The following is a 10,114-nucleotide window of genomic DNA, read 5'->3' on the forward strand; positions in this document are numbered from 1 at the left end:
CTCTTGATAGCCCAATACGCTCGGTGCTCTAGCTCAACGGGAAGATGGCAAGCCTTACCATACACCAATCGATATGGGGTCGTACCAATTGGCATTTTGAATGTCGTTCGATACGCCCATAATGCATCATCAATTTTCATCGACCAATCTTTTCTTGTCCTTGCAATAGTTTTTTCTAAGATAGATTTGATTTCACGGTTTGACACCTCGACTTGACCACTAGTCTGTAGGTGATAACCAATACCGATCCTATGTTGCACTCCATACTTTTTCAAGATTGCTTCAAATCGATGCTCCAAGAAGTGTGTTCCCCTGTCACTAATCAACACACGTGGTAAACCAAAACGAGGGAAAATAATTTTTTTGAAAAACTTGCTTAACACACGAGCATCATTGGTTGGAGTAACAATTGCTTCAACCCACTTTAAGACATAGTCAACGACCACTAAAATGTATCGATTTCCATTAGAAAAAGGGAATGGTCCCATGAAATCTATCCCCCACACGTCAAATAACTCGACCTCGAGTATGTTGTTGAGTGGCATCTCGTTCTTCTTTGAAATGTTGCCGATCCGCTGACAACGATCACAAGCCTTGGCATATGAGTACACATCCTTGAACAAAGTTGGCCAATAGAAACCACATTGTAAAATCTTCGCGGCCGTTTTTGTAGGACCTGCATGTCCACCACAAGGTAAGTCATGGCAATGTGAAATAATGTTGCTTACCTCAACTTCTGGGACGCATCGTCTAATCATAGCATCTGCACATAGCCTGTAAAGGAATGGGTCGTCCCAAAAATGTCGCTTGGCCTCGTAAAAGAATTTCTTCTTTTGTTGAGACGAGTAGCCATGAGGCAATACACCTGTGGACAAGAAATTAGCTAAATCAGCATACCAAGGTGATTCAATTTGAGAAAGTGCTAATAAATGTTCATCGGGGAAAGAATCATCAATGGGGAGGTCATCCCCATCCCCCTTATCGAGGAGGATGCGAGAAAGATGGTCTGCGACGACATTCTCAGTCCCCTCCGTGTCCCTTATCTCGATGTCATAATCTTGCAATTGAAGGACCCATCGAATCAAACACGGCTTGGCATGGCTTTTAGTCATCAAATATTTCAATGCAGCGTGATCTGTGTGAATTATCAACTTCGAACCAACAAGATAGGAGTGAAATTTGTCTATTGCATAAATTACTGCTAGCATCTCTTTTTCAATTGTGTCATGATTCATTTGAGCAGCATCAAGAGTTTTACTAGAGTAATAAATAGCATGAAGTTTTCTATCCTTTCGTTGCCCCAAGACGGCTCCGGCCGCATAGTCACTGGCATCACACATAATCTCAAATGGTAGGGTCCAATCTGGGGGTTACATAATAGGGGCAGAGATCAAAGCTTCCTTTAAACTGTTAAAAGCTTCAAGGCAAGCATCAGTAAATACAAATGGGGCATCTTTGGCTAAAAGCTTAGTTAGAGGTCGGGCGATTTTCGAAAAATCCTTAATAAATCGTCTATAAAATCATGCATAACCAAGAAAACTCCAAACTCCTTTTACAGAATTCGGAGGGGGTGGGCGCTCAATGACCTCTATCTTTGCTTTATCAACCTCAATACCCTTATGTGATACAACATGGCCTAGAACAACTCCTTGTTGTACCATAAAATGACATTTTTCCCAGTTTAAAATTAAATTGACTTCCTTACATTATGGAGCACCTTTTCCAAATTTTCAAGACATACATCAAAAGATGTTCCATAGACAGAAAAGTCATCCATAAAAACTTCCATTTGAATTTTCAATAAGACCTGAGAAAATTGCCATCATACAACGTTGGAACGTGGCTGGAGCATTACATAAGCCAAATGGCATTCTTCGATAGGCGAAGGTGCCATAGGGACATGTGAAAGTGGTCTTTTCCTGATCACATGGACGAATGGGAATTTGAAAGAAACCAGAATATCCGTCCAAGTAGCAGAAAAAGGAATGCTTAGTCAAACGTTCAAGCATCTGATCAATAAAGGGGAGGGGAAAATGGTCCTTACGGGTGGCCTTATTCAACCTCCTATAATCAATACACATTCGCCAACCTGTAACAGTTTTGGTAGCGATTGGCTCACCCTAATCATTCTTGACAACGGTCATACCCCCTTTTTTTGGAACTACTTGTACAAGGCTAACCCACTTACTATCTGAGATAGGGTAGATTATTCCTGCAGCAAGCAATTTAAGAACCTCTTTTTTAACTACCTCCATCATATTTGGATTAAGTCGTCTTTGAGGTTCTCTGGAGGAGGTATGATCGTCCTCAAGAATTATCTTATGCATACAAAATGAAGGATTAATAACCTTAATATCATCAATGGTGTACCCAATAACACTTTTATATTTTCTCAAAACAGTGAGCAGTTGCTCTAATTTCGTGTCATTAAGCTCAGCATTAACAATAACAGGATATGTATTATTAGGACCAAGATATGCATATTTAAGAGTAGAGGGAAGTGGTTTCAACTCTACCTCGGGAGGCGTAGTACTCTCCCCAACACTTGATGCAATAAGGACTTCCTTCACTAGAACGGCGGTTGGATTGGCTTTTCCTTCTTCAAGTAGCCGTGTGTACTCCCTTGTTTCCCAATCTTCCTCATTGGCATTCCCCACCAACACCGTTTCAAGTGCATCATCTGTTTTAGTCAAGGGAAGTTGTTCACGTTCTAAGTCATCTAGGACATCCACTTGACAAATAGTCTCCCCTATGGAAGGAGTTCCCATAGCATTCAAGAGTGAATATTCCATTTTCTCGTCGCCCACCTCAAAAGTGATTCTACCATTCTTCATATCAATGATTGCACCTACAGTGGCTAAGAATGGTCTACCAAGAATAATGGTGATATGTGCATCCTCTTCCATCTCCATCACAACAAAGTCACATGGAATAAAGAATTTTCCCACACGAAGAGGAACATCTTTAAGTATACCCAAGGGAAATTTAACCGATCTATCTGCAAGTTGTAGAGACATGCGTGTAGGCTTTAGTTCACCCATTTGAAGTTTCTTGCAAATAGAGAGCGGCATGAGATCACGCTTGCACCAAGATCACATAGTGCCTTGTTAATCTGTAAATCCCCAAGCTTCACTGGAATGGAGTAGCTACCTGGATCGCCTAGTTTCTTAGGAAGTGTATTTTGCAAAATTGCACTACACTCTGCATTCAACGCGACTGTAGCATTCTCCTGTAGCTTCTTCTTGTTAGAGAGCATATCCTTTAAAAATTTTGCATAAGATGGCATCTCGGATATTGCATCTAAGAATGGAATGTTGATGTGAAGCTTTTTTAGAATATCAAGAAATTTTCCATACTTTTTCTCTAACTTAGCTTGAGCCAACCTTTGTGGGAAAGGAACTGTTGGCACATATGGAACAAGTGGTGGTGGAGTTGATGCCTTTGGCTCTTCCTCGATCGCGCTACCATTGACCACCTTCTCTTTATTGACTACCTCTTCAACAAGCTCCTTTGATGGCTCCTTTATGGGAGGATCTTCCAACTTCTTTCCACTCCTCAAAGTCACAGCATTCATATGCCCCTTTGGTGGTTGCTCTGTTTGACCCGGAAAAGTGCCCGGAGTCTTCAAAGATTGGCCAATTTGATGAGCAAGTTGACTTATTTGATTTTCCATGAGCTTGTTCTGAGCTTGTAGTTGTTGGATGTTGTTGTTCGTTGTGGTAACGAAGTTCTCCATCATCAACTCAAGGTTGGATTTTTGTGGAGGTGGTTGCATAGGTTGTTGGACTAGAGGTGGTCTTGCTTGGAAACCAGGTGGTGCATTATAATTGTTGTTTCGAGGTGGTGGTGGAGGTGGATTTTGTTGAGCTTGGGTATTCTTGTAAGAGAAATTTGGATGATGTTTCCAACCTTCATTATATGTGTTTGAATGAGGATCATATGGCCTTTTGGGATTTGAAGTGTAGAATGCATTGGCTTCCTCGATCGACATCTCATGTGAATTTTGTGGACAATCAGGTGCAATGTGACCTTGTACATTACACATTTGACAAGTTTCAGCAGATGAGCCAGAAGATGCCGCTTGGAACTTGTCAAATTTGCTTGTCAATGCCTGCATAGAACTAGTTAAAAGGGTTAGAGCATCAACATCATGCATACCTCCATTTTTAACATTGCGTCGTCCTCCTGGATGGTAATTATCATTTGCCGCCATCTTCTCAATTAGCTCATTTGCCTCAGTTGGGTTCTTAGTCAAGAGAGAACCCCCAGACGCAGCATCAATATAGATTCGGAACTCATGAGTTAAATCATTGTAAAAGGTTTGAATCAACATCCATTCAGGAATACCATGGCGAGGGCATTGTCTCTGTAATCTCTTGAATCTCCTCCATGCTTCATATAAGGACTCATCATCTGACTGCGCGAAAGTAGATAGCTCATTTCTCAACCTTGCAGTCTTTTCCTGTCCTAAGAAATTGACTAGAAAAGCTTTCACCAGTTTGTCCCATGTGTCAAAAGATCCGGTACCTTCATCTCTCAACCATTCCTTCTCCCTATCCCGTAATGAGAAAGGAAAAAGGCGAAGTCTAATAGCATCATCTGTAACACCATTTAGTTTCATAGTATCGCACTTCTCCAAGAAACTATCAATGTTTCTATGGTTTTGATTTCTCCTTCTTCTTCTACCTCCTCGTCTCCTTGCAGTTGCTTCAATTTCAGAATCAAATGGAATTAAATCGTCTGACCCTGAACGTCGAGTTTCCATGCAACAAAGAACTAAAAGCAAAGAAATAAAAAACACAAGAGACAATAGCCAAAGCAATAGATAAAGCTTAGTAAAAACGAATCACAAATAACTAGTGTAAAACCGTTAGTCCCCGGCAACGACGCCAAAATTTGATAGGCGTGTCGCGTACCTAACAAAAATAACTAAACTAACTCTACTATGTAGTTGAGCAAGTAGGGGTCGAATCCCAAGATACTAAGGACTAACTAATTAAACAGACTCAAATCAATACTAAGCAAGTAACCAATCAAAGTTGAGAAATATATACTAAAACAATAGTAACTAATAAAATAATAATAATAATAATAATAATAATAATAATAATACGGAATTAATCAAGAACTAAAAACATCTAAGATCAAGTATCCCCACTAATATGAAACAATGCAATAGAACAATCCCTTTCCCTTAATTAAATCAATAAATATTCCACAGGACAGGTGCTCCCTAAAACAATACTAAGAGTTTCTTTCGATCAACTAATAGCTTCCCTAACATGCAATCATACCTATTTTCATGGAATCATACATATTAAAGACATTGAAACGGCATCCTATAAGCCCTAGCAAGAACAATTAGCTATTTTCATGCATAAAAGCTCTTACTTTTAATTAGGGTTCTAAAATCAATTAAGAATCAACTTTCGTTGTAAACCTAATCACATTCAATAATACTATTTCTAGTTTATAATTGATAATAAAACCAACCCTAACAAGGAGAAATTATGAATTAATTAAATTGGGAATCAAATAACACATCAATCCATATTAGGGTTCAACCTAAACCTAAATTATTAAACTACTCACGCATAATAATAGAAATAACAAGACAATTAATTAAAGAAAACATAATAACAATAAAATTTAAAGAGAATAAGGAAGATAAATCAATACTTGGAATTGGAATTAAATATGAAAACTTGAATCTTGAAAGTAATAATGAAGAACGTAATACCAAAAGCTCTAAAATAATGTATGTAAAAGTGATAGATAAAAGACTATCTAAAACCTATTTGTATGCTAGGAAAATAGTAGTAGTCTTTTCTTAGGATTAGGACTCCTAAAATCCCTAAAATAGGGCTAATTTCGTTGGAAATGAAGAGGCCGCAACTGGGCTGCGGTACAAGGTCGCGAACCGCGGTATTGTTGCGGTGTAGGCTGCCGATCTTGAATTCTTGCTCCTTTGTGAAGTGCGCCGCAGGTAAGCTGTGGTAGGTCATAGTAAACCGCAATCAAGCTGCGGACTAGGCTGCCATGATGCTTCGTAGATGCTAAAAACGCTCCATATGAAGAATATCTTGCGTCCAAGTTGAATTCCACGCAAATCGATCCCTATTCCTATAAAAACAAAAAACAAACAAACCGAGAAGAGTAATATCGAAATAGGAAGAATAATAGCTCTAAAAGATTAGGAAAATGAAGAAAATACAATAAAATATGACCAAATATCACATATAAATCATGTATAATATCGTGTTATCAGACCCTAATAATTGACAAATTATTTTAACTGACCATCACCTGTTATTGCGGCAATATTTAGATTTTTATTAACTATTTTCCAGCTTTCACATTCTATCTAGTTAATTATAGTATAAATTCGTTCTAAACTACTTGATTGACATCTTCCACTACAACATTACATCAAACTTAAATCTCAACATGCAATTACAATCCAATAGTAATGTTTTCACTTTCTTGACATGACTATATCAAATGTGCATGAGCTGAGATGACATGGAACTAAAAAAAAAAAAAAAACTAAACTAGTTCTGAACTATTTTGGCGGCAAAGAATATTAAAAATTTTTAAAATTTAAAATTTTACAGAAACGTGACCATCGTATAGAAATATTCAATAATTGTTTTGGTAGCAACGAATTTTTAAAGTGGTGAAAGGTTGACGAGCCAAGCAAAAGCAAATCCGAAAGGTATAAAAGGAAGAAAATATATACTTCCTCCATTTCATATTAATTGCAATAATAGAGTATTTATAAAGTTTAAGAAAATTTATAGAGTGGGGTTCAAAAGAGGATTTTTAATAATATAAAGTATTGTTGGTAGGAGAGAAAAATAATAATAAAAAAAAAATAGTATAAGTGAGGTTGGTAGCTTTGAAAGACAAATAATAACATATGGAGTATTTCTTAAAGAGAGGTTGTTAAGAAAAGATGCTTCAAAATGTTAATAGTTATTAATTAAATTAGTCAATTGTTAATGGTTAGTTATTATCCTAAATAATAGTAGCAGTTTGGTAGTATTATAGTTAGAACTAGTAAGTTTGTAAAGTGTAGTGGAGTAAATTGTGGTACATGATTGCCCACTAACTTATTCATGTTTCCTATATTTTTGGCACTAGTTAGGAAGTTGTTAGCTTAAGATTAGGCTTATTAGTATTAGTTTTCTGCCTATATAAAGGCTATTAGTTATCTGTTTTATTTGAATGAGAGAGTTCCCAAAGATATATAAAGGGTGCTTTCTTATTTCCAACAAATTGGTATCAGAGCCATTTGATTCTTAGGGCTTATGAGGTTAAAAAATTGTGAGAGTTCTAATATCTACCCTAAACAACTTTTCACTTTCCATTCCCACATTCAAAGGGGATAATTATAGTACATGGGCTATCAAAATGAAATCATATTTGAAAGCCATGAGTTTATGGGAAGCAATTGAGAGTGATGTGTATCCAATTCCTCTTTCACAAAATCCAACCATAGCCCAAACCAAAAAATATGATGAGGATATGGCAAAAATTGCAAAGGCACTCTCGTGTCTACATTTGGCGGTGTCGGAAGAAATATTCAAAACTATTATGGGTTGTGATACTCCTAAAGAAGCATGGGAAAAAATTAAGGAAGAGTATGAAGGAAACCATCAAACTAAACTCATGCAAATTTTGAACCTTAAAAGAGAGTTTGAAATGATGGGGATGAAAGGTAGTGAAGGTGTCAAGGAATACGGGAGTCGGCTAATGTCCATCTCAAATAAAATCAAATTACTTGGTGGAGAATTTGACAATCAAAGAGTGGTGGACAAACTTCTTGTTAGTCTTCCGAAAAGGTATGAAACTAAACTTTCTTCAATTGAAGATACTAAAGATTTTTCAAAGTTGACAGTTTCGGAATTGATCAATTCACTACATGCGGTGGATCAAAGGAGGTCCATGAGAAACGAAAATGATGAAAACAAGAGCGAAAAGGCATTTCCAACAAGGTCTCCTTATCAAAAGGGGAAAGGCAAGACTCTCCAATGCAACATTTGTCACAAAATTGGTCACGAAGAAAAAGATTGTTGGCATAAAGGAAAACCTAAGTGTTTTAATTGTCAAAAGTTTGGGCATATGGCAAGAAATTGTAAGTCCAAAAATGAAGAGCAAGAGACCATGGCACAGGTGGCCGTGGAAGAGAATTTATTTTAGAGTTGTGGGTGAGAAGTGCACCATGGAGAGAAGTGCTCCAATTATCCAAAGAGTAGAGTTGGTGAGAAGTGCATCAACAAGTAAAAATAAAAAATAAAAAATTGAAGGTGGTGAGACGTGCATCACGAATTTGAAGAGACGTGCTTCAATATTTACAAATTTTGAAGCAAGGGAGTGTGTTAAGAAAAGATGCTTCAAAATGTTAATAGTTATTAATTAAATTAGTCAATTGTTAATGGTTAGTTATTATCCTAAATAATAGTAGCAGTTTGGTAGTATTGTAGTTAGAACTAGTAAGTTTGTAAAGTGTAGTGGAGTAAATCGTGGTACATGATTGCCCACTAACTTATTCATGTTTCCTATATTTTTGGCACTAGTTAGGAAGTTGTTAGCTTAAGATTAGGCTTATTAGTATTAGTTTTCTGCCTATATAAAGGCTATTAGTTATCTGTTTTATTTGAATGAGAGAGTTCCCAAAGATATATAAGGGGTTTTGCTTTCTTATTTCCAACAGAGGTTTTATTTTTAAAGATCTTAAAATGAGGTTAGTGGGAGAGATAAATTATAAAATAGTGGTGGGTTCTTTTCAAATATAAGATTGTTGCAGTTAATACAAAATGGACATAAAAAGAAATTGTTGCGATTAATACAAAACCGATAGAGTAATACGTTAACAAAATTGAAATGTAGAGTATGATAAGTTTACATGCAATAGGAAGTAAATCTTACTCATTACAATACCCTGAAAAAAAAATAAATAAAAATAAAATAAAATAAAAAATCTAACTCATTACGTAAGGAATATGAGAAAGCTAAGAAATCGACCTACTCCGTAGTATGTAGTAAAGTAAAGCATATTATGCGAAGTATATAATAAGAACCCAATTAAGAATGCTAGTCAAAATTCTAAACTCACATTCTATTAAAAAAAAAATAAAAAAAAATAAAATAACAACCCGATCATTATTCATTTCAGCAATTGATTTAGTTTATTTTTATTTTTATTTTTATTTTTATTTTTTTAAAAAAAGAGAGAGAAGGGAAATTCGCGAGACATGGAGGGAATGGATGAAAAGCTTGTTAATGCCGTCAAAAATGGCGACCTGGTAAGCTTCGTCCAGGAAGAACGACACAATGAAATAGAAAGTGGCATAAGTGAAACGTAATATCCTTCACTTAGCAATCCAGAATAGGAAAAATGAATTCATAGAAAAAGTTTTTAAGGGCGGGGAGTTATTGCCAAGAGCAGTAATTGATGAGCTGATTAAGCAGCAGGACTATTTCAGGGAAACCCCTCTTCATGATGCGGTAAGGAATACCAACAGGAGGCTACGGTGTTGACGCCGGTGGGTATTGGCCCGAGTATACAGAACAAAGACGGCAACACGCCCTTGCACCTTGCGCTTATCAAAGGCAAGAATGAGGTAGCTACATTGTTGGCGAAGCACTGTCCAGACCTCGCTCGTGCTAGGAAAAACAATGAAGGAAACACCCCTCTTCATGTTGCCGCAGAGGTGGGCAACACCGAGTGTTTCAAGCTGCTCCTTGAACATGATCTTAACCAGGCAGAGGTCACAAATGGAGATGGTAACACGCCGTTACATGTTGCACTTCTCTATTTAAGGGATGAGATTGCTAAATTGTTGCTGGAACGACGTCCTGAACTGGTTCTTGTAACCAACAATATAAAGGAGACGCCTCTTCATCTTGCAATCGAACAATACCGACAAATCATTAGTAAGTTTTCTTTTTTTTTTTTTTTTTTTTTTTGAGAACCATTAGTAAGTTAAATTAGAGAATACTTTTGCAATGATTATAATAAATTGGTAGTCATTATAATCTTTAATCTACACCGTTGACTATTAATGCATTTGACTAATTACTTAATGATTTTAAAAAACTTTTGCAATAC

At 36.6% G+C, this 10,114-nt stretch overlaps 2 protein-coding genes and 1 non-coding gene across 3 annotated transcripts; 2 read left to right on the plus strand and 1 right to left on the minus strand.

Annotated features, from left to right (window-relative positions):
• Window positions 1–3,028: 3,028 nt before the first annotated feature.
• Window positions 3,029–4,765, minus strand: LOC145570791 (uncharacterized). The gene has a single exon (XM_081629929.1). The coding sequence runs from the start codon at window positions 4,763–4,765 to the stop codon at window positions 3,029–3,031; it is 1,737 nt and encodes a 578-aa protein (XP_081486055.1).
• On the plus strand, window positions 4,344–4,450 carry LOC145573286 (small nucleolar RNA R71). The gene has a single exon (XR_014097335.1). It is a non-coding gene; the product is annotated as a small nucleolar RNA R71 (small nucleolar RNA).
• A 2,669-nt stretch (window positions 4,766–7,434) lies between the features above and the next one.
• Window positions 7,435–8,202, plus strand: LOC145570792 (uncharacterized). Its single transcript, XM_081629931.1, has one exon. It carries the CDS (start codon window positions 7,435–7,437, stop codon window positions 8,200–8,202), a length of 768 nt encoding a protein of 255 aa, XP_081486057.1.
• Window positions 8,203–10,114: the final 1,912 nt, after the last annotated feature.

The sequence above is a fragment of the Chenopodium album genome, chromosome 12, assembly GCF_948465745.1.
Source record: "Chenopodium album chromosome 12, dcCheAlbu1.1, whole genome shotgun sequence".
Classification (NCBI taxonomy): domain Eukaryota; kingdom Viridiplantae; phylum Streptophyta; class Magnoliopsida; order Caryophyllales; family Amaranthaceae; genus Chenopodium; species Chenopodium album.

Coding starts and splice junctions, on each gene's coding strand:
- LOC145570792 (XM_081629931.1), top strand. CDS start 7,435: ATGAGTTTATGGGAAGCAATTGAGAGTGATGTGTATCCAATTCCTCTT.
- LOC145570791 (XM_081629929.1), bottom strand. CDS start 4,765: ATGGAAACTCGACGTTCAGGGTCAGACGATTTAATTCCATTTGATTCT.